This window comes from Nanorana parkeri, unplaced genomic scaffold, assembly GCF_000935625.1.
Source record: "Nanorana parkeri isolate BGI_ZX_2015 unplaced genomic scaffold, ASM93562v1 scaffold20, whole genome shotgun sequence".
Classification (NCBI taxonomy): domain Eukaryota; kingdom Metazoa; phylum Chordata; class Amphibia; order Anura; family Dicroglossidae; genus Nanorana; species Nanorana parkeri.
The window spans coordinates 1051721-1077176 of NW_017306288.1; the positions used below are offsets into that span (position 1 = coordinate 1051721).

At 41.0% G+C, this 25456-nt stretch overlaps 1 protein-coding gene across 1 annotated transcript in view; it reads right to left on the reverse strand.

Moving 5' to 3' along the window:
- Positions 1–6376: 6376 nt before the first annotated feature.
- Positions 6377–25456, reverse strand: part of PPM1A (protein phosphatase, Mg2+/Mn2+ dependent 1A) — a 41839-nt gene continuing 22759 nt past the window's right edge. Inside the window, exons 4-6 of the mRNA XM_018562559.1 lie at positions 15318–15429; positions 10961–11018; positions 6377–7209 (exon numbers count right to left, since the gene is read on the reverse strand). Of these exons, the coding sequence (XP_018418061.1) occupies positions 7180–7209; positions 10961–11018; positions 15318–15429 (200 nt within the window). The 3' untranslated portion in view covers positions 6377–7179. The remainder of the gene's footprint in view (positions 7210–10960; positions 11019–15317; positions 15430–25456) is intronic.

Below are 25456 nucleotides of genomic sequence, written 5' to 3' on the forward strand. Positions count from 1 at the left end.
AAAAATCCCCCCCCCCCCCCCTTTCTATTAAGGGAATAGCCAGGAGAGAGGTTTTGTTTTCTTGCTCAAGAGTAAACCTGAGAACTGGAAAGTTCCTTTTCCCTCCTCAGGTAGTGCCAGTTCGAACACAGGCATAATCAGTCATAGGGGCCTCTTGAGGGAGCAGGAGAGGAGCCTTGCTTGCAGCCAGATGCATCAAGAACAGAAATTCCACCATACCTGTGGTGAACTCCTTTCTAGATATTAAAGCTAGAAAGCACACACCAGGAGAGAAAATTGCAGGAACATGTGCAATACAGTCCCCAGAAAGAAGTCTGGCCAAGCAGTTCCCAGCCCCTAGGCTGCATGGGAAATAACCAAAAGTGGGAGGTGTATGAAGGACTTCCTACCAGTGAATTATATGTCCTGGGACTTACTGTTATAGGCTAAGAACACTCACTGGCAAGAAGCGCAGTGGTGGTGTTGTCACCCTTCATTGAGCTCCTGATTAGGTGTAGGAGTAGCTGTGCAGATACATAGCATACCTACTCATACAGCTGTCCTCTTCATCGGATCCTGGCCTGCAATTGTTGAGCAACAGCAGGCCCCAATTCGGTTATCACTGCAAGTGCTGTGTCCGCTGCAGTGTCAACCCACCCACAGTCCGTGTCATGCTGAAGCATAAATAGAAATAGACAACTGCTACAAACACCTGATATAGCTTCAGAGCACCTGTGACAACTTACAGCACATCATCATAGTTCTATAGCTATACTATATGTTCCACATTTTTTTCCTATGCATCTGTACAGGTTTCTATAAATATGTCCTCCAGGGTTTACATCTGCTTTAATATGTTCTCAAAAGGATGTATAAAGTTTAACTCTTTTTGTTTGAATACATGTACATAATCTATTTTAAGAGAGGGGCAATTATGGCTGGCCTTGCTAGGCGAGTACCCTCAGAATTGGTAAACTACCCCTGGCTGAGCAATAGCATTACATTTTGATGCTGAATACAGGTACTGGGTATTACATTTACTGCAAAGCCCCAGAGTTTAATCATTAAAAGGAAACTAAAGTATTACAGTGAACTTTTGGCTAAGTACTTTTTTGTTTTACTGTACTGTAAGCCATCTAAACTTTTCAAACAGTTATGTCAAAGGATTCCAGCAGCATTACAGGTAAGCTAAAAAGACTGTATAAAACCATAAAATTATATGGTAAGACATTATGACCATCTGGGTGCATCTTGTGGTGCCTGCTTTTACAGACAAAACTCATGTGCACCCCAATGATCACAAAGGGCCTCAACTCCTCAGACTTGGTTGTTAATAGGTAATGGGCAACCACACTGAGGCAGAACTTTTACTTTTGATAGAGTGACATATTGGCTTTTAACAAGATCACAGCAGCTAGTACAATTTCCAGGACACCGTATGAAAGTATTCAAGATTTACCACCAGTTTTATGTACTTTCCCTAGATACACAGAAATAACCACCATTGAGAGACTTGAAATTGTATGTATTAATGATAAAGCTTAGACAAACCTATGAGCAAGAAGCACTTAATTGTAGCCGGGTTCAGAAGGCTTACATTGCACCTTATCTTGCGTCATGTAACCTCCCCGTGAATAAAAGATGACTTTTAGAACCTTTACGGCTCATTCACCCAGGCTCAGGAGGTCCGTGTACCATAAAAACAAGCTGCACCCAAGAGCCACATGTATTTCATGCAGTCCACTTGTACAAATCAATGACAGGCTGGGACTGTACAGCTATAGATGGATGTAGCCTCACAGCCCATCAGTGATTTGTACAGGTGGCCTGTACGCAACACCTGTGGATCCCGGGTGCAGAGATCCAGCCAGTTTTTAGGATAAACTAATCTCTGCACCCATGTGAATGAGCCATAAAGGCTTTAAAAAAAACATCTTCTGTTCACGGGGAGCTGTGAATAATCACCTGGTATGTTCCTTCAGGGCCTAGAGATAGTGCAGACCAGGAGTTTCAGGGGACAAGGCTCCCCAAGATGGTGCCCAGTATGAAAAATAGCCAGTGAGCATGAAGGTTGTTCCCAGGGTTTCAGATCTGTCAAACGTAAAAAATTTGAATGAAAACCTACTTATCTTGTAACATAAGAAACACCTCATCACTCTGTTTTAGTTCACATGACCAACACTCAGCCAATAGTGGTCTATCCTAAAAAGGCTAGAGGGACCATTCAGGCAAAAACAGCCAATTGCAGACCATGGTTAAAAGGCCCCTTCAGAGGGATAAGGAATTTCCTATATTCCGGGATGCATAAAAAAAAAAAACAAAAACAAAAAAAAACTCTGTACATTTAGTGCAATGCCAGCTGAAGCAACCCTATGCATATAACATCCATAAAACAAAGCGGCAGCACAAAGCCACTGCTGTAGAACCTTTACATGAATACTAGGGATGCACCAATACCGGTATTTTGGTACCGAGTACCCAGAATTTTATTTCGATACTTGCCGATACCAATTTACCAAGTACCGGAAGTCCCATTCAGGAAGCCGGGCAGCGTGTAAAGACTCGCCACCTGGTTTCCTGATTAACAAGAAAGTATGTCCCCTCTCACCTCAGCATGTCCAGCCTGTCACCTCCGGGGCCTCTCCAGCCAGGAGCGACCTTCCTCCGGTACCCAGCCGGAGCAGTCTTGCTGGCTAATCATGGAAGCCGGGTGCCGTGTAATGACGCAACGCCCTGCTTTCTGATTGGCCGGCTTCATGCTCCATCATGAGATGACGAGGGAGCATAAAGCCGGCTTCCCGGCAAATCAGAATGCCGGGTGCTGCGTCATTACATGGCGCCCGGCTTCCTGATTGGCCAGCGCATCATTACAAGTGACGAGAGAGAATGAAGCCGCTTCCCGGCCAATCAGGAAATCGGGCAGTGTGTAATCCTTCCTGAAAGAGGAATTATTGGGCTAAGCATCGGAGCATTTGGGAGAGTTTTGAGTACTCGCCCAAATACTCTGTATCGGCACTGATATCCATACTAGTAATCGGTGCATCCCTAATGAATACAATTATGAAAAAAAGGTGCTTCCGTTGCTGGCCTCCTGAAAATCCTAGCATCTGCGTGTTGGGAGCTATTGGATTGAAGTCAGTAGGTGCCTGAGCAAGAATAAGTAAGCAGATCAAAAAGCGCCAGATTGCTTGTTCAAGTTCACAGGTTCCACATGGCGGTAAGGTAACGGTTTCAGAAGTAGAGACCAACAGTTCCCCAGAAGCCTTACCAGTTATTGCACTACCTGATGTGGGAAATTAGGAAAGCCCTCATGCTTCACAGTGCCCCAGCGATTAGGTCAGCAGGCCTGGGCATTATGAAGAGAGGCGTGCCTGTGCAAACAATTTGCATAGCAGATTTGGGCATGGTGGCACTGGATTTGGCAATCTGCAGTAAAAGGTAAATCCTGTTTCACTTATAAGACTTTTTGTTGATTACAGATCTGCTTTAATCCGCAATAACCGTAAACCAGAGATCTTGATCTAACAACATAAATGAGAAAAGGCAAATGTGTCTCCACAGAGAAAAACCCATTCTATTTAAAACACACCCTTCCTTGAAATGACTTTGCAATAAGTTTAAACTATCATAATGAAAGCATACCTACACTTGAAGATAAAACTTGCATCATTCTGCAATTAATGTAATAAAAACACAAGTATAGGCATACTCTGGAATTCAGTCTCGCACTGTCTGCAGGGCAAAAAGAAGGCACTGTCTCAGTCTAATAATTTACTAATTTATCAGCAGAAGCAATAATCATAGGACAGTTGTTCTTGGAATGGTGTGCACAAACGTCACCGGTTATAAAAAAAAAACATGGTTACAAGATCTTACATTGCACATTTACACATGTTGCAGTCTTTATTGGAATTTAAAGAAATTAGCTTTTAAACCAAGATTTTTACACTGCATGTGGTTTTGTGTACTTCATGACTGGATAGTAAACAAAAGGGAAACAATTACAATACCAGCACCTCAATGATTAAAAAGGTTAATACAGAAAAGTACAAAACAAAAATTGTAGAACTATGAACATATCAATTGCTCAACTTGAATATTTCCCCAATTCCTCTTGACTTCAGCTGACACCAAGACAAACATTAAAGAAGTGGCATTTTGATATTTCATAGGTGTGTTCCTTCTATAGAATTCAACAATGAAAAGTGGTTCACAACACTTGAAAGAATAAGAATGTTGCAATGGTCATATATTGCAGTGAAGATTAATGGTATCTTCGCATGAGAGCTGTGAGCTAGTGCTATGCATGTGGTCACTAGACCAAAAAAAAGTTTGCTGAATCTTGGGCAATGCGATGCATAAGAATCTTACTGAACAGGGATGTTAAGAGCAGAAGGCGTTTATACAACCAATATGAAAAAGTAGCATTCCAATTTTTAAAACTAGCAATTGCAAATTTTAAAGGGTCAGTCCTCCTAAAAACAGATATTTCAGTTCTGGAATTACCCAATAGCTATGAAACTCCCGTTTTCCTGGTGCTGAAGAAAATGGAAGTGTATGTAAATCCAAAATCTATGCTGCATTATGTTTGGCATTGTGCCTCATTGTATGCAAAGCATGGTCCCTAAACTAGCAACAGCATTATTAACATGACATGCATGTCCAGGGCTTGAAAAATGTTAGGGTGTTTTACCGGTTAAAAATGTCACCAGTCAGCATGGGCAGACTATAGCCTTGCGATTTATGTTAACATTTTTTGGGGACACAGAGCGTTAATTTGGTGGTATATAAATCATAACTGGATTTTTTTTTTTTACTATATAATGAAAAAAACCCTAAAATTTTGGAAAAAAACAAAACAAAACCTGTTCTTCCTACGTTCTAAAACATTACCTAATTTCTGGGTAAAATATAAAAGACGGGATCACGTCGGGTACATAGAACCAAACATGCCAAGTCTTAAAATAGCGCGCACCCGCAAAATCGCAATAAATGACATAGAAAATTGGCCATAGGCGACGCTTTAAACGCTTTTACTGCTCATCAGTGATTAATGGCCCTAAAATTATTGCTCTCACTCCGACGTTCCCGGTGATATGTTACATGTGCGGCACAATCGTCATTTTCACACGTAGACGCACCAGACGCATGTTTGCGTGTGTATGAAGATCTCCTGTCACAGAGCAGACGTGCCGGTCCCGGCCCCACCGGATCTTGGGACTGGCAATGACTGTGGCATATGCGGGGGGAGATGAGGGGTTCAAACCGCACCGGTCGGGCGTCTCTAGAGAGCTCCCGGCCGGCCCTTTGATTACAATGGCCGGCCAGCTACTCGTCCGGCTCTGGCATCCTCTTGTCATAGACGAGAGGACGAGCGGATTTTTCAAGCCCTGTGCATGTCCCTTCAGTTGCCCATCAGGTCTGCACATTGCTCCTGCAGACCCAGTAGGCAGCCCTACTGAAGGAGTGCAAGCTGAAAATACTGCTGCTAATAGCAAGGCAGTGACTTAGTGATGTCAGCTTGAAACAGGTAGAGCCGTTATTGGCAGGACCTTCATGTAAGAATCTTTGCAAGAGACACAAAAAACTGTGTCTACATACACTTGAAGCAGCACTGTTGCACTGCACAAACTCAACAGGGAAAGCAGGAACATGTTTATACCCAGGTTAGGTGGAAGGGTCTGGTGTGCGTGCATGTGTCCACCAGTGTCTTCTAGAATAAGCAGCCGGTGATACAGTTCACCAACATCTACCAAAACAAAAAACTCTACATGTGGCATTATCCTTGAACTTTCTCAGTTTAGGGCATTGAGTTTGTGACATCACATACTGTTACTTGTACTATAAATGTACATGAAGGGAAACTACTGAGTGGATGGAGTAGAATGAACATATATTTCACATAAACACAACTTTACATGTGATAATAGCAACAAGGCTAAACAATACAGTAATTGGAGAATATATGGAAACACACTGCTTGGCAAATGATACTGTGACAACCATAGTTGTAAACTGCATTATTGACAACCAGTAGTTAAACAAAAACATGCTTAATAGTTGCAATCACAAATATAGTTTAATCATTACCCCTCCCTAAGTTAATTGGTCAAGTGGAAAAAAATAAACATTAACGGTTAGACTCTCAGGACTTTATTTCTTCTTACAAGCAGAATATAAACTTAAGACACAGTAGCTTCAAACCCCCTAAAGGAAAACAATCCTACAAAACCTTGTGAGCAAACACACTGAGGAGAAAAATGTGTAAATACATGATCTATGTGCGTGGATGCGTGCTTTAGCTGTGGGGGGTTCAATAAATATCGAGATTAACCAAAAAGTTAGAAAAAAAAAATGGCACAGACCAAAAAGGCAGACAAGAAAATTTACTTCTTTATGAGTGTTTGTCAAATCAAGCTTTATTGATAACATGGAATTCAGAACTCTCTGTAGCAGCAACAGACCCAGCCAGTGTAGTTATCAACAAAAAAAAATTACAACACAAACTGATTAATAGTGAACGGATGTGAGTGTTTAAATCTTGGTGTAGATTTGTTCTTAGACTGCGCTTGTCAAAATTTATCATCGAAATTTCGCTAATCATCTTGTTGCCATCCAAAATTAATTTTGACAGAACTGAAAGCTGTTCTTTGTCCAAAAAAAAAAAAAGAAACACTGTACACTAATGTTACAATTCTATAAACAATTGAATAGGGACCCCAAGCTGGTTATGTTGCTGCTTTATGTCCAATCTAAAACCACCACATGAATGTATCGGTTAGATTATTGGTTGCATCACATAACAAGCTAGACTTCCTATAACCTTTAGAGAAATTTGCAGTCCATAATTAAATATGACAATTTGTACAAGGACAATTGCACTTTACAAAAAAGGGGAATAAAAAAATCATACAACAGAATTTGCTGGAGTCTGATTTACAACATGTATTGTTTGAAAGTACTTTAACATAAAATTCAATTTTACAAAAAGAAAATATATGCGTAGAGAAAGTATTAGGGAAAAAAACAGTACAATAGTCAGGGGCCATTTGACTGTTTTATTGTTTTCATCAAGCTCATCCACATCAAATTCCCTTCTTTAAATGAAAAAGGTTCAGGATGGATGCTAAGAAGGATCACTGAGGTTGGGCTGTATGTTCATTGAGGATGGATGTAAACTCCATTGCTAAACGGATATATTTACCACATGTCATCTGTTGATGCAGAGTCCTTTAATGATAAGGAGCAAGAGGAAATATTAATTAGGATTTGTTTACTCAATTCAAACGTTTACACTGTTTAACAAAAACCTTTAAGAAACTAGGATGCTGCCACCTTTCTGATAGGGCTTCCTGTTCCGGGTCTGGGACAAAGTAGTTAACCCCTTCATGACTGAGCTTGTTTTTAGTTTCTGTTCGTAAATGACTGACACACTTTTGACATTTTTGCTGTGTGATTCTTCCACGTCAGAATATACAGGGTCAGAATAAGAGCCCGGCAACCAGCAGTTTCAGTAGAAAGTTAGCAACACCCATATTTCTCTAAAGAAAGGTTTACTTAACTGCAACCCTGTTCATATAAAAATTAACTACCATCTGTGCCTGTAAGAGAAAACGGTGATGCAAGGGCTGCTGGAAAGAACCACAGTGCCCAGTGGGGAAATTATCCGACACACCAGAGCTTTACAGAACAGCTTGGAGTTCACTTGCTGCCTGTGGACCTGGTAAGTATTCAGATTATTCTCTTAGGGCTCAGTCACACTAGACAGTGCGTTCCGGCCCGATTCTGGCCAGAACACACTGCATCGCAGCCGGCTCACCATGTGGGGCAGGAGGGGGCGTGGCGGTCCATTGAAGTGAATGGCACCGTAGCCATGCCCTCCGGCCTCAGTGTGATCAGCCATACGGGAACGCAAGGCACATTATGCCTGCAGTCCGAACAAAATGCTGCAAGCACTATTTTGTTCAGACCGGATATAATGATGTGCGCCTTGTGTTCCGGTGCGGCCGAAGGACGTGGTTGCGGTACCATTCACTTCAATGGACCGCCACACCCCCTCCTGCCCCACAACATCCTGAGCCAGCTGCGATGCAGTGCGTTCTGGAAAGAATAGGGCCGGAACGCACTGCATCTGGTGTGAACAAAGCCTTAATGGCTGCTGCTGGAGTTTTTCTATACTAGAGACAGGGTTGCTTTTGAACATTATCTTAGAAATTGTTGTTCTAATATGCAGATTAAACAATCATACTTTTGAATTAATGCCAGTTCGTACATGTGTCCTTGTGTAATCATTCTTACCTTCACCATTGGAACAGTGCATTACTACAGGATTATAGTGGACATTTTGCTATTTACATTTCTAACATATGAGTTCACCTCTTTCCACCCACATCCCTATAATAAACATTCCACGGTAAGATGCCCCATGCTAAGGATTCATTTAATAAACATTAACCCTTTCACTGCTACCAGCCAACACTTTGCATGGCTGCTATCAAACCCAGCTGTCACCAACTTCTTCAGTCTCCTATATTGGGAACCAATCAGAATGGCTTCTGATCAACTGATCACCAGTCACTACAACAAAGCGATCACATGCAACCTGAAGACTTTTTAAAAAACCCCCAAAAAAAACAGCATTTTAGCTTTCAGCGGTTACTGCAGCCTATATATGGCAAGGTGCCTGTTTGCACCTTGCCATCTGCATTTTTTATGGATTTGCATGCATTCCAGAGCAGGTAAAATAGGGCTTGCTGCAGTTTTTTCACCTGCTCTGGACCTGCACGCTGCAATGTGAACTGGAGCAAGAAATACCATAGTAATACATTGGACGCAGTTTTGATCCAGTCTGCAACTGCTCTGCTCCGCACTTGCTGTGAACAAGGACTAAAAAAATAAATAAAAAAAAGTGAAATAAATTGTCTAAAGGGTAACTGGAACCATCCATAGAGGAGCTCTCCCAGCACTGGTATTTATAACTGCAGGATATGCACCTATTGTCATATTTGTGGTTGCCCAAAGAGGACTTCAGCAGCACAGGGGAATCTTTGTGGACGTGCCTTCTTGTGGTATCACGGCTAGTGCCCGGTTACAGCAATCCATTCAGCAGCATCTAACAGATGCTGGGAATGGTAGTAGAGGTGTACAGGTCTGTTCTAAAGACAGAAGGCATTCATTTGTTACACCATTTAATAATAATAAACACGACGTGTGTACGGTTGAATATTACGTGTGTACATGTTTTCAAAAGTAGAATGTAATTCATCCTACCATGAGCTGAATACATTGGTTTTATCTTCAGTGAAACTGCATTAGGTATAAAATAGTAAATTCAAGGCTTTTCATGTCAATGCTTTAAAATTAGAATTTTTGGATTAACCCCTTCGCTGCCGTGGCATGCATCACATCGGTGGCGGCATGGCATAACTGTTGGCTGATCTACCCTCTGAGGAATAAACCTGGAAGCGTCAAGCATTTGGTCACTTCCGGTTTTAGAGCAGTCATTCCTTGGGCTGCTGTGGCCGAGAAAGAAGCTAAATAAGCACTATCTGTACCTGATTAGCTTCACTGAAGTGCAGGGGAGACATTCTAAAAGATCCCTAATGTCACTACTTTTGTGCCATCATCCATGGGGATCGTCAGACCCCTATGAGATAGCAAGTTGTACATTAAAAAAAAAGACAAAAACAAAACAATTTTTGCATGTGCTTTCAAAAGCTATGTAACGTAACAGAACTAAAATGCTAGCAAATTAACATTTTTAGCTGACAATTCAACTGAAGGAGTTTGGTTGATATACTGAAGCTTTATGACTAGCAAATCTGCAAGTGCAACCTTCGCACCCCATGCAGCGAACTCACATAATTCAAAGATAAGCCTTGATGTGAAGAGATCTAAAGACCAATTTCTGCAAATCACTGACAGCTGGGTTAGTCAGGGCCATGGATGTCTTTTAATGCATTATCTGTAAAGCTGCCTTATCTCAATGCAATACCCCTAAGCCCTCAATCACACGAGTAACGGCCGGCCCGTACAGATCCGTATCGGGCCGCTCCCGGGAAGGACAGGTACTGCATGTGATTACATGCAGCAGCCTGTCCTTCTCTATGGGAGTATGCGGCTGTACGCCGCCCTATGCTCACCCGATCTGCACGTCCATTCGGGTGCGGGTGTCCCTGCTCGGCCGCTGACCGGATCCACCCCATCAGCATACGAGTATGGACACCGGCATGGAGGTGCAGTTCGGGTGAGTGTAGGGCAGCGTACGGCCACGTACATCCTTCCCGGGAGCAACCAGATACAGCTGTGCACGGATCTGTATGGGCCAGCCGTTGCTCGTGTGAATGAGGGCTAAGGGTCTTAAGACACATGCAAAGTTGGCATTTAGCATACTTTATGTAAGGTTAAAGAATGCAAGACACTGTGGTTAACGCGCTACTTGGTACAGTTTTACTTTTAACCCAATCGTTTAGAAAAGGCCTACGGGGATGGTTTTCGTGAGTTCTAGCTACAGCTCCGGTTAAATTTTAAGATTGCGTTTCAGAATTTATTAACCAATTTTGTTTTTTTACACAGACAAGACTACCTTAAAAAGAAACTGTCAGCACAGAAATATGGGAGCCGTATTTTCTTTGTTTGAAGGTGTGAGCGTTACAAGGTCATCATCCCTTATCTTCACCATTGTGCGAGTGGCAGGCACGTATGGGACACTGGATAAGCATATGCTTATTCGGGGTCAGTGACATTAAAATCGATCAGGTCGAGGTTGGCAGCACAAGAGAGTTTTCACCTACCAAAACAAGGCAAGGCAAAACGAGGCAATGAAAGCCCAATATTTATGTGCTTGTGTTCCTTTTCACAGGAATTTAAGCTGCCCTGGGTCGACATTAACAAAAGGGTGATAGTCCTACCATGTATAAACTATACATATTAAAAGAGAAGCTAATGAAAAGTTGACAGCTTCAAAACAAAAAGTACTTACAGTGTCATCATTTCTATATGGATTCAGCCTGTTGTAAACCGCTTCGATCACACTCCGCCTAGATAAAATAAAAAAAGCCCCAACATAAATCATGGCAAAACATTTTTTTAATCATGGTTACATTAAACCGTTACAACCAAGACTGATCTAAATAACTCAAGCTTCCCAATTTGACTAGCTGAGTTACTCTTACACTAATAGGGTACTACATCATACTTGTGTCACAGAACAGGGTTTTAGCTGCTAGACATTAACAGTCATAAGCTCAATACACACATCACAATCTGTGCAATCTCCTTTAGATCGACCAATAACTATGGAGTGCAGGGTCCTTCTAACTGGATACAAATTGATGGGATCGGTTCAGTAGGCCCTCCTATTAAATGGTTGTGGTAAATCTGAAGTTGAATTGTACAGTCAGACTTGTAACATGTATGGTGACCCTAAGGTTTCTGAGGAGAGCAGTAAACACAATTCTGTATCTATATGGTTAATCAAACTGACTTAGGAGTAATAAAATGTTTGCGCCTAAAAGTTGTAGTCCGCCAAACCAAAATTGAAATTTTGGCACCCAGGAGGTATTTGCCATAATGAACTAATATGCACAGCACAGCATATTAGCACATTATGGCAGACTTACTTTGCAGGTGTTCAAAATGTCATTCCCCTGGGAGCTCTGCATGGAAGCAGCACACTCACAAGCATCCTCTAAAGAGCTAGAGCTCTGCATTTTTCAGGTAGTGTGAACCTTGCCAATTGAAGCACCCGAGCTCAGAGAGAGAGGTCAGACCACTGCTTCCACAGAGCGCAGCAGTCATTCTCCAAAATGTTACGTCAGTGCTTTGAAACTTCAGAAGATTTAAAAGCCATTCCACAAGAACCTTTTTGCTGTACCATCAATGTATTTATTTTTATATTATAAAATGGACTTTAAGACCACAGTGACAATACAAACTCAAGTTTCCATTTAACGTGCACTCTACAGCATGGAAAAGTTACTTTCAGTGCCTATCCGCAATTATGCAAACCCTGTATAAAACTGGTAATCCGTTTGAATGTCATTAATCCATGGATATTAAGACATGTCGCATGACTTACCTTTAATCCAAAACCCTAACACAATTATAAAAGGTAATTCAGTCCTTGGCTTTTTTTTTCTAGTGATCGCAAAGTAAAGAATCATCTGAACATTTGTGTATGCACAAGAGGTATAGAATCTAAAGCAAATGTTACATAAAAGTAATAAGACAGACAACCATGACACATCCTCAATGAACTAGTGACAACCAATGGTTAGATTTTTATGCTTTGCTTTATTTAAGGAACCCAAAAGACAAGATAATTACCTAAAAAACAAAAAACTTACCCCTTGCAGTGGGGCTACCCCAGCACTGCAAGGGTTAAAGGCTCATTTTCATCTAGGGTCTAAAAACAACGATATACGCACCGAAACTTTGTTCCCACTTGGCTGCTAGACTGGTCCCTGTAGCTTATCTTCCCCCTTCACTCCGGTGGTCTAGGGATACGCGAGTCATCACATATATTACAGTGTATTGGACATGAGAACGCAGAGGGATATTTCATCACTGGAGCAGAGGGGGAGAGTGGCTGCAGGGACCGGTCTAGCAGCTAGGAGGGACAGATGTTTGGGTTAATAGATCTTTATTTTAGACCCTAGACGAAAATGAGCACTTAACACTTGCAGTGGAGGATAGTTTTCTTCTGCCCAGAGATGGTGTTTAAATCAGTTCTGAACAAATCTCAGAGACACTACGAGTCAGCTTTCAAAACCTAAAAGAGCACACTATGCAACCTGCCCCGCTTATTTTTACCACACACTTCCAACACCCCCCTTCAAGTGCAAACAGGCACGATGGGAGCAGACAGCAGTCTGTCAGCAATGGGGAAATTACAGCTGTCAGATGGTGATGGGGAGAAGGCTGCAGTGCATCAGCGATTTATTGATGGGAAGCAAACCGCTGTGTGTCAGTCAGTAATGGGAGCAGACAGCAGTGTGTGTCAGTAAGGGATAAGGGGAAATAGTTGGTGTTCAGTGGCCCTGTTCTCTCACCGGCATTTCTCTATCCCTGCTCCACTGGTCCCTGGACTTACTCGTCTCCATGCTGTCCCTGGTACAGGCTGCATTTGCCAGTTGGTAAATACAGTAGTATCGGGGTGGAAACGGCCACTCCACTGACACTGATGCCGCTGTCTGCCCTCTGTCACTCAGCAGAGTTCTGCTCTGGCCTACAGCCACTGATTGCTTCCTGCTCCACAAAAAGCGCTCACCACCTCTGTGCATAGTGATACTTACCGTCTAGTAGCATGGAAAGCACCACTGACAGCCTTACAGACCTGCCTGACCTGGTCACCAGGGAGGTTTTTTTTTGTAAATTACAGTTGTGATGGATTAATAAAAGCAAAAATTCTGATGGGGTGGGAGGGAATTTTTTTGTTTTCTTTTTTTCCTACACAGTTTTAATTCCACATAACCAATTTGTACATAACACTGTCACCAGAGAATAAGGACACTGAATGACCAATATCAATTGTGTCCTAAATAGATCAGAGAATATTTGGAATTATTCCAGTCAACGTGAGCAGCAACGTTGAAGATCTTCAAGCTTATATAATCTATAAAATTTGACAAATATACATAACTAACATGCCTCCGACGTTTGTAAATGTTTAGATGGCATGGCGATGAAGACTTCCTGTCATCAATGCACCTAAAATCGATCAACTGTACAATAAATAGCCACAACTCTGCAGAGCTTCCTTGCATACAAGTGCGTTCATATAAATTGCTTATTTGTGCATGCAGAGAGCTTTCCAGTTTGTTCCCTTCCTTATAGAAAAAAAAGGTGGAAAAAAGAAATGCCACCAACACCAAACGTTAATACAAGGTGTGCAGCACTAAGATGGTATAAGTCGCTCTATCTTTACCAACGGCTAAGTGCAGTGCACTACTACAGTCAGAAGACTTGCACAGTGGGATGAAAATCCAGGTCTCCAGTAAACAAGATCTCAGCTGCAGCATAAAACAGCTGCCCTTCTAGTTACCATGCTGAGAGAAATCTGGGGGCTTTCACTGTCAACCTTTCTAAATATGATATTGCCTGGCGTTCATACTGATCCTGCAATACTTCATTCTAATAATCTGAGTTGCTGACCTGAAACAAGCATGCAGGATAAGAATTCCAGATACATGCTTTTTGACTCTGAAATGTATTGAAGCCATAGGATTAGCATGACAACCAGAGATCACGAATTTAAAAAAAATTGGTGAACAATGGAAACTTGAAATTTGTATTTCTATCAGTATATAAAAGGGTCACCCAAAACTGATCCATTTGGTATTGGTGGAAGCTGGTTGGTTAAATTATCACTTTTTCCTTTAATAACCAGCAGCATGATAACTCTACCCATGCATATGGTTACCCTAAACCATAAATCTTCACCCTGCCTTGTTATAGCATTTTAATCCACCTACTGCAATATCCCCCAAAAGAAAATGAAACGGAAGAAACCTACACAAGAATAGGTTGGTAAACTGACCCCCAAGTACAATATTTTGTGATAGATATACATCTATATATTAGATATATAGATATATATATTTCCCGTATTTCTTTAGATGTCCAAAGTAACTTATGTACGTGCATAGGGCACCTAGCCTATAGGATTTGTATGCTGCGTTCTGCACAGCACAATATCCAATACTGCAAACAAAATCATCATTAACCCAACTGCATTCAGACAATTACAATGAATAGCGTTTAGTTTAAATGTGCATTTAACAGGCAACCAAGCTAGGTACACGGTCACAAAAATACAGACAAGCGACATTGGTCGAAGCTAGGGTAGTGTTAAAGGGTATTGTATAAAAACAAAAAACAAAAAGTGGGGGTAAAAGGAAGATTCGTTATTAGCTGGAGAAACCTCAATAAAAAACAAGCTCAGGAAAAAAGCAAACCACTATGCACACAACACATGCCATCACACAAATGCCACAAGAAAAAAAAAAAAAATGTTTTAAAATGTTTTGGGGGAGGAGCTGAAGTCTAATAGTAGGCCCGATGTCAGCCTCTTCAGTAGAAAACGATCTGAAATCATTTTGATCCGTATGAAGCCCCTGGGTACAAGGGCTAAAAACCTCACAGGAAAAGGGAATGGCTTGGAAATGGTTTGCCAATGAAAACGTTCAGCTTAGCACTATCAATGTCAGGAACATGGATAGTCATTTTGGAAACCCATAAAAGTCCAGAATGCAAACTTTTTTTTTTTTTTAATGTGGCAAAATTACTTCTATTACAGTAAAAACACAATAGGTCACAAAATGCTCAGAAGAACTCACTTGCTTGCCAATTCACCCCCTGGTGGGAGGTTAGGGATGGTCTCAGTGGCTAACGCACGCATCACATGGACTAAGTCTGGTACACCTTCTTCACCCTGCTTCTTTATGATCTCTAGGAATTAGAAGTACTTGTTTTGTAAGTGCTATTCAAATTTAGCCAACAGTGTATAGATTCACCAATATTTTAGCAAGCACAATGGAATGGAATGTTTCAAAAAAAGACCAAGTATGTTTCAAAAATCACATCAAACGTTTTATTTTGTATAAATTCAAAACGTGTGCAAGTTAAAATTGAATGCATTCTTCAATTCACCACAAGTGCCTCAAACGCTTAGGTTTAATTTTGAGTCAACGTTTTACTTCTAGAGAATTTAGAATTCAGACAACCCGCACCTAAATATATTCAAAAAACTAAATAGCCAATGAGCACACCAAACATGCCTAGATTTTACAAATTAACTTGGTGGTGTTTGTTTTTTAATAAAATACAAAAATCTCAGATTTGGTTTGCCAAATTATTTTATTGTAGAATTATAACATCTAAAATCAACTCTACAAGATGTTCTTGCTGAAAATTAGGCTATACAAAAATAAAAGGTAATCTCATCTAGACAATGTACATCCTTAAAATGGATTACAAATCACACAAGTCTCCACCAAAAAATTACATTAGTGTAGTAGTAACCTAAGAATACAATCTGCGTATTACAGAGTACAATTAAAATAAGAATTGCCAGTAAAAAGAAAAATAAATTTGGTCACAACTGCCACCTACCTTCCATCATTAATGATGATTCCCAAAGTGAGAAGCGCTAGCAGTGGTACTTGCATCGAAAAAAAAACCAAACTATTTTCCACCCTAAATTATGTTAGCCAAGGTATATATTCAGGGGGAGGAATCAACTTGACTGACAGAAAAGCCATTTGAACTGTTGTGTTTGGGAACAAAAAGGTTAAAACTAGATTATGATTTCCTCATGCTTGAGTCACCCCTTTATGCTCTACTACATTGGTCAACAACTGAAACATTGTCTGTTATCCATAGTGGATGCAGAAATTATATTACCCAAGCAGCAATGCTGCAATAATTCAGGTGAAATCTATATACAGGCCCATCTTTTGCTGACAAAATGGATATCCTATGAACACGAACTTCGTTTAGCTTGACTTGGTCCTTCACTGGATTGCAAGCAACAGCCAAAAGGTCAGAGGTAGACAAATATTATGGAGCCAGAATCTCCAATACAGGAGCCAGCAGGTTTTTATTTTTTGGGAGCCACCTCTATTGACAACTAGAAAGTTAGGCACCAACTCATTTTTTAAAGAATTGGCTACCTGGCTCCTGGTATTTGTCCAGCCCTGCATAAGACCCAGCAGTGTTATTGGCAGGATATCCAGCCAAATGGAGTGCCAGTGAGATTTTTGAGGAAAGCACTTAAGACTTTAAAGACTTTACTGAGCCAAATCAAAAGGTCAGACAAAACATAGTAGTTACTACCTTGTAGTCAAGAGGTTTCTCCAATGGAATGAAGATTCGGCACAAAGGATTAATTATGGAATCAGCAATGGCGCACAAAACCGAAAAACAGCCATGCCACATAAAAACCAAATCTATGTGCTTTTACTTGTGAATGGGTATTTGGTGGACATGTTTAAAGTGTGCAACCCTAAGGCCCCCTCCAGACCACTGCGGTGCGTTACCTCATGCCTGTTAACACGTGTTTCATTAAGGCAACCCCTTCATTTGTAAAGTGTAGCCAATGAACCTCAAAGGCAACCCCCCGACATGACCCTTATTTTTAAAAGTTTGCATTGCCTGCTACTGTAATTGTGCCTCTCTAAATTAAGAGTTAGGGCCTGTTCACACAACGTCCGTTTTGTGTACTGACCGACTCCGTACGCTGCTGCACTCAAAATGCATCCCAATGTATCCGTACGTGTTTTATGGGCTCCAGTTCTCAAGTGCCCAGTCCGTTCAGCTTACAACAGAAAAAATACTGCATGTCACATTTTGTCAGGTCCAGAAAAGGTCTGGATATGCAAACGCATCAAAAACGCACTGCGCTGCAGCTAACATACTAAAAGCCCCACTCCAGCAACAAAAAAGAAATTTTTTTTTTTTGCTGGAACGCCTCAAAAAGGCGGCCAAAAACGCAATGCATCAGCAGCTCCACGTCTGCTATCAGGACCTGATCTCATGTGAACAGGCCCTAAAGCATTATTGCACTATTTGAGTGAATGAGAATTACCACAACACATGGGTCTGAAAGCAGGCCTTAAACAACAAAAAGATACTGTAGCTTTATATATCCATGATTTTGTTAACCTTTAATATTTATCTGTATAAAACAATCTAAAAAAAAGGAGTAAAATTTCACTGTATTTTCATATACTGCAAAAATAAAGCTACCCTGTTAGTTGGAGTGCACAAACCCAGTTTCAAGCATTCCTTTACAAAAAAAAAACCAAATACAGATACATAAGAAAATGAAGCAGCTATTACTGCAGATTTCCAGATATAAAACACTATCAGAAAGACAGACACTTTGCCATCTTCAAGACAACATGCCAAAAGGGTCAAGTCACTAAACTATTTAGTTATACTTTGTCTCATTTTCTTTTGAAATACATAAAGATCGCAGAGCTTGAGGTTTTCTTGGTTACATGAAACAAGGTTTATGGAGATATAACCTGTGTGGTCATCTTGGTTCATTTAACACAAAACACTAAAAAAACAAAAAAAAAACAAAAAACAATTACAATAAAAAAAACCACAAACAAAAAAATGTAGCAACGTCCCAGACCCACCTGTCACGCGCACACAGGCAGCCAAGCTCCCCCCCCCCTCACATTCCTTCTGGCCTATCACTATGATGGGCAGCATGAGGTGTGGCAAGTTTTGGCACAGTCAGAAAGTGTTAAAAGTTTTGTCTGCCAGGATCTCGCTGTGACAGGAGGATTTACCCTGTTTCCCCCGAAAATAAGAACTAGTACTATTTTGGGGGAATTGCTAAAATATAAGACCTACCCCGAAAATAAGACCTAGTTGTGACCATTCCCGTGGCGGTATAAGGAGGAACTTGAAGAGCCGCGGGAGAGGCAGGAGAGAATGAGTGGTGCCAACAAAGCCGGCACTAGAGGAAGCTAGGCGGCACTGTAGGGAGCAGAGCCGCATAAGCCGATACCTCCTTTATAGCGCCGGCTCCTGTCATAGGCGGAGTGGTACCAAATGCACTGCGCCTGTGAGAAAAAGATAGTGAAAATGCACTTTGCTCATTCTGGCCAGCAATTGGTTAGCAAATTGCTCTTGGAAAGGTACGGCACCCCTGATTACCATATTTTTGTACATGAATACATGTAGACTGCTGTACATGAATAAGTGTGGATTGTTGTACATTAAAAAAATAAGACCTACCCCGAAAATAAGACCTAGTGTGTTTTTTTTTAGCTAAAAAATATATAAGACGGTGTCTTATTTTCGGGGAAACACGGTATATGCGGTTAGGAATACATCACTAACCCTTGGTGCATCAATTGTGCATCCAGGGATAGTGATCTATTCCTAACCTCATGTAATCATATCACATATAATTACATGCAGTGTGCTAGCATTCTGCCACTATCAAATGCGGACAAGTTACTGATTGGGTGACAGTGAATAGGTTACAGCAGACGCTTCTAAACTGTATATCTGGAATTCCTGCTAAAGGAATTTGCAAATCCCTGGAGGCAGGAATCCCTAAAAACGCACTTACTATGGTTGGTGTGAACAAAGTCTTATTCCACGCGAAAGGTTTTGAAAGCCAAGTGGGAAAAAGACTACACAAAAATTGCTGCTTAGCACAGGTTTGAATTTTTTGCCAACTTATGTTAAAATACTTAAGTGGAACTGAACAGACTGGACTTTACATTGTTCATTTTCATAGCTGACCTCTTCTAAGGAGGTTAGTTGCCTTGACAGATGTAATGGCTTGAATACTCCGATTTGCTGACTTGGAAGAAGTATGCAGATCACAAGTTCTAACTTAGCCCTCATAGATACCAAGTAGGTGCTGTTTGGAATTCCTGCAGCAGGAATTCCTAATCTTCAATTTACAAGTGGCAGCTGTCACCCATTCAGGTTAATGATCAAATGACAGGAGTTGGATCCTGGGATAGTGAAGGATTCCTAACCGCATGTAATGGTATCATATACGATTACATGAGGTGTGTCAGAGTTCTGCCCCTTTTAAACGCCACCGTTGTCATCCGATCATTAACTTGAATGGGTGACAGCTGCCACTTGCAAATGGCAGATACGAGATTTTGGCTGCAGGAAAAACACAAGTTCCTGCCGCAAGAATTCCTAAGCGTACCTACACGGTATGTGTGAATGCTGGCTTAATCTGACTTTCTGCAGGCTTGTTCCAGGCCACTATCTGAAAAGCTGCATTTTTACAAGGTGGCCAATGGCAGGCGCCACTTCCTCATTTATAAATATGGGTGTCAGCTGCAGAAGAATCTGTATTTTTATTCCCTGGCACACCCAGCACCGTTTGAAATGTCAGACTTTCAACGGGCCGGACGTTGGACAGTTTCAGCCAATGATTTATTTGCAGCTGCTTGACGTTGGTATCAATCAGATTAACCACTTGGGTCTTTCTCCTTAATTTCCTTTGAATCTTAAGAGATATTTTTGTCAGTTCTGGTGGCATCCTGCACATTAAATCTTTTAGGTTTTATAGTGTATACAAACCCATTTTTGGGACAGAATGATATTTAATATGGTAGCAAATTTGGATATACTGCATCTTGGAGTTTTTGCGAGGGTTGGGGGGGGGGAATCCCCTACATCAAAGTGTACACACGCACGTTATCACATTAGTTTGACTTATGTAAAGTAGCAGGAATGGCAATGCTCAAGGTGAATATAGGAGTTTTATTAGGAGAGCCTCATTTCCCTCAATATATAGTTCCGATAAATGGCGCAATTATCGTGTGACATTAAAATTTGCAACCCCAACACCCAGAAATCAATGTTTTGGGTTTTCAAAGTAATCTTTAGCTTTAAAATGCGCATTTCAACATCAATGCAGGAAAAAAAAAACCCACACGTGTGATAGTGACAGCAGGGATCCTTTAAACATGCAAAAAGAAGAAAACAGTGCTCCATGGCCTCTCCAGCAGCAGATCACAACAATGTGAAAACTGGTTAAGTGGTCTCGGACACAAACACAGGACTGGTGTGTGGCCACAGCACTAATTGGCAAGCTCTGTCCTAGAGCTGCAGCTAACGATTATTTTCAAAATCGATTAGTTAGCCGATTATTAAGTTCGATTAATATCCCAAGTGTCAGCCCCTTTGATAAAAGCAATGTGACCAGTGCTACAGAAAATACATAACCTGCCAGACGACGGGCCCCAGATCACTACAGAAAGCACCTGTTGGCCTTGCCAGAAATGCAGTGTCCTCGTCACTTCTTGTGAACCTTAAAGCACACAGTTCTCTTCCTCCAAAGCTTTCTTATATAAACTAATAATTCAACCGCCCCATAAAAATAATGTTAGAGTCTTAAAACGGTGCTTTTTCATATATTTTTTTCCTCTTTCCCCCGTCTAGGTTGTAACCATATTGGAAATGGAATGGTGTGAGGAAGGCCAGGTGGGACAAATGGGATGTATGGTTATATTGAGCATATATAGTGTCCCCAACCGCAGGGAATAAGGAAGCTTGGCTACAAAAACAAACCCTGAAACTGTTTGTAACTGAACAGGGCAAAAAATAAGCAGTTTTTCCAAAAAAGGTTAACATGGGCAGGGGGAGAAACGAAGGGGCGTTTATTGGCACATTGTTAGTTCACAATCAGCTCCACCACATATGGGTTTAATATACAGGTGAAACTCGATTAGAATATCGTGCAAAGTTCATTTATTTCACTAATGCAACTTAAAAGGTGAAATATGAGAGAGACTCATTACATGCAAAGCAAGATAATTCAGGCCGTGATTTGTCATAATTGTGATGATTATCGCTTACAGCTCATGAAAACCCCAAGAACCCCAAATTCACAACCTCAAAAAAGTAGATTATTACATGCAATCAATAAAACAAGGATTGTACATAGAATATCGGACCTCTGAAAAGTACAAGCATGCATATGTACTCAGTACTTGGTTTGGGCCCCTTTTGCAGCACTTACTGCAATTACTTTTGCACGATATTCTAATTATTCGAGTTTCACCTGTATATGGCAGGGTGAGAATGTAACACGACATTCTAAATGCGTTTGAGTTCTACCAAGATTTATATTCAACTTAAGTAACTTACACCTCTGTGGAACTCTCGATTCTTGAGCAGAATCAGGCTACCCACTCTTTCTGAAGATGATAGAAGGATGTTAGAGGCCCCACTAATGCTAGAACTGAGTAAAGTGGTATTGGCGCTCTCGCAAAAAATAAGGCCCCTGCTCCAGATAGAATTCCAGTGGAATTCTGCAAACAGTATGGTGATATATTACCAGAGCTACTGAATACATTGAATGTGGCATTTGAGATAGGGGTTCTTCCATCCTCAATGTATGAAGCAATAAATAGTCTTGATGCTAAAGAAGGTGAAAAATCCCCTTTAGTTGGAGTCTTATAGGCAGATTTGCTTTCAGTGGACGTGAAGATTCTGGCAAAGGCTCTCGGCTCAGGCCTAAAATTGTTGTCATGAAACTAATCCATCCAGACCAGGCAGGCTTTAGTCCCAATTCCTAAACTGCTACAAATATTAAGATGTGCATTCCTAAATATTCAGCTTCCAATTGAGAGTCCTGGAGTGCTTTGGTGGCCCTGGATACTCAGAAAGCATTTGATAGCGTGGAATGGGGGGTATTTGGAAGCAGTGCTGCTTACAATTGGGCTGGGAACTTCTTTTAAGTGGATTTGCCTGCTTTATACCAATTCTAAAGAGACTGAGGAGTAATGCTGCGCAATCACTAGTATCTAAGTTGAAGGAACAAGGCTAGGATGTCCCCTCTCACCACTGTTGATCACTTTGGCTACTAAGCCGCTAGCACCCCATTTTGGCAATCATCAGTGGTGGGGGGCATTTAAGAGGAAGGGAGGGACTCTAGAGCGGACTCTAGGCCCGACACAAAATAGGCCTGGTGTTCCTCTGGCAGTAATGTCTGCTGATAAATATTTGGGCGTGGAAATTTCGGCACGAATTACGGACTATATAGAACTGAATCTCCTCCCATTGCTTCAAAGTTTTAAAATACAAATGTAGAAGTTGGTGTAAATTTCCTCTTGCAATGGCAGGTCGCACTAATCTTGAAGATGGCCTGGATACCTCAATTATTATATTATTTACATAACTCCCCTTGGATTCCAAATAGGATTTTTAAGCAAACACCGTGTTCAGAGATCTTAATTGGAAAAATAAAAAAATTCAAGAATACGCTTGGAGTATCTGCAGTATCCCAAAGATCAAGGGGGCCTGAATTGTCCCAAATCTATGTGTATTTTATAGTTGCACAGTTCCAGCATTTGGCAGGCTGGAACACAGTGGAGTACTCAGACGTCAGAAAATATTGGAATAGTTGTTTGGACATATAAACTCACTCTGGGCATTAGAAACTTCAGGGTATAGTAGGAAATGTGTACCGTGCAACTATATGGTAAACGACCAGCTATCGGATGTAGCCAAGCTGCAGGGCATAACTGCGTGGGATAATGAGGCAGTTTTGTTATCGCAATTATATACTGATGGCCTCTTTTAAACAATTCTAAGTAGTCGTTGGGCTGGAAATTTTTTTTTATCAATACTTACAGTAGACACACGCGCTAAAGGCACAAAATCTAATACCTTCAGGAGTGCTTTCCAGTGCGTTCAGCCTTGGGAATGCACTGGAACACAACCCGGCCGGCTCATTGTTTTGGGGCGGTGCATTGAACTCAATGGCACCTCAGCCACACCCCCAGCCCGCGGTGCGATTGCCGGCACCCGAATGTGTGCACATTAGTGCCTGCGTTCCAGTCCAGTGTGATCTGCAAAAAATAGTGTTTGCAGCATTTTTTGCAGATCGCACTGGACCGGAACGCAGGCACTAATGTGCCACGTGTTCGGGTGTCGGCAATCGCACCACGGTAGGGGGCGTAGCTGATGTGCCATTGAGTTCAATGCATCGCCATGCCCTCTCCCACCCCCACTGGAACTTGATGGTGTGAGTGGGCCTTCAGTGAATTTCTCCACTCCTCTAATAGTTCAGGTAGTTCGGTCTAAGATAGCCAAAGGTTTAAATATTGGTGCATGTTATCAAAAATACTTTTGAGACATCCCAGGAAATGTAGGCAACGATAGTGAGGAAGTAGGAAACATTTCGGAAAAGAACTGGCAAAAAAGAACGTGGATGGTTCAATCTCCCCCCCCCCCCCCCCCAAGCTGTAGGCATCCCCAATGGAATTTACCACAATCGTTATGACGATGTCCAAAGCGAAAAGGATATTGGGAAGAAGTTGTTGATGTTTTAGATTGTGGGCCCTCCTTACCAATTTGTCTTGTGATTGTAATGTCTTCGTTATATTGTAAAGCGCTGCGCAAACTGTTGGCACTATATAAATCCTGTATAATAATAAAGTGAATGTAACCGATAATGTTACTTTAAATGTTGATGGTGTATACATGCATTCTGGGAGATTTTCCTAGTCATAATTTAGAATATAAAAATGTCTCATTATCTCATTAACCCCCTACAGTGGAGTAGAAAGAGGAAATAAGCAATTCAAAAAAGTTGCATACACTTAAGAAATTTGGCAAGTAGATACAAAGAAATTTGGGGCAGGTGGTACGATAGTTTTAACGTCTAGGCTATGAACCTCCTGTAACAGATGATATTGGAAATTTATAACATTCATATAGCTTAACAATTATAGTAAAAGAACCATGACGTATTAGGGAAAGAGAATCTGATGGAGGGTAGAATGGGTGTGTTTTCCCTTTTGCTGTTGTGTTTTGGCGTTTATTAGTATTGTTTTAATGTTTAAAATGGTGGGAAAAAAAACTTTTAAAGATTTGAATTATGGGAAGAAGAAAAAAAAAAATGACAAGTTACTGCCTCAGAAGAATAAAGGTGTCAGGGCACATTATATGAACCTGCTTGTTCTAGGTACTAACTCGCCAAGTAATGAAGGATGACTGCCTGAAAACTAGCACCTTCAAAAAGTCTATTGGCAGTTTCCATATTTCAGTTTTAACGGGTTAAAACAAAAAAACCCTCACAGGATAGCAAATCAGCAGCTATCAACACAACTTTATAGAAGGGGGGTGGATCCAGAACCCTACCGTCATTAAAATTTGAATGGTGCCCTCATTTTCAAAGCCTGCCCATCAGTAGCAACAGTACAGCTTGAGATTTACTTTAAAAGTCCTCAGTAAACAAGCCTTGCTGAACAATTGAAACAGAGTGCAACATATTATAAATGTAGTCCTCTACCAAAAAAATGTTTTCAATTCCACCAATTTCAAGGTAAAAAATAGATACAATTTCTAAAGTAGCATTCATGACAATCCCTTCAAATGAGGTTAAAAAAAAAGGCTACATGAAGACCGATTTGTTTAACACAGTAACATTAATGGACAATGTTTGAGTTTTACAAATAAGACATGGCCACTAACCGGGAAACTTCAAAAGCCATCACTACAAAAATTAATGTGGGCCATGTGTTCAAACACCTACTGTTTTGTTATCACCACTGAAACTCCAGTGACAATATTTGCCTAACGTTAGGCCCCGTTCACAATTATTGCATTAATCTCCCTGGCGGTATGATTATGTCAGGAATTTTGTACCAAAAGCGGTACAATTTTTTGCATGGAAATTTGTTGTTTATATTGTAGGCCTGTATTTAGTAAATCCTAGGAATAACTCACCTAAATCTGTCCAAACAAGAGTCCAGTAGACATACCAGGTATGATAAAGTTTGAAACACAAAATTAAAAAATTATAATAAATTATAAATAAGAAATAATATAATAAATAATTATAAAAAAATTATAATATAATCATTTTAAAAAATGGTCCCGTAAATGGGAATTCTGGGGGCGCAGCCTGATCCGTACCACAGTCAATAGAGTACCAAGTTCGCACATCACTGAGCTCGGTCGCAGAATCGTC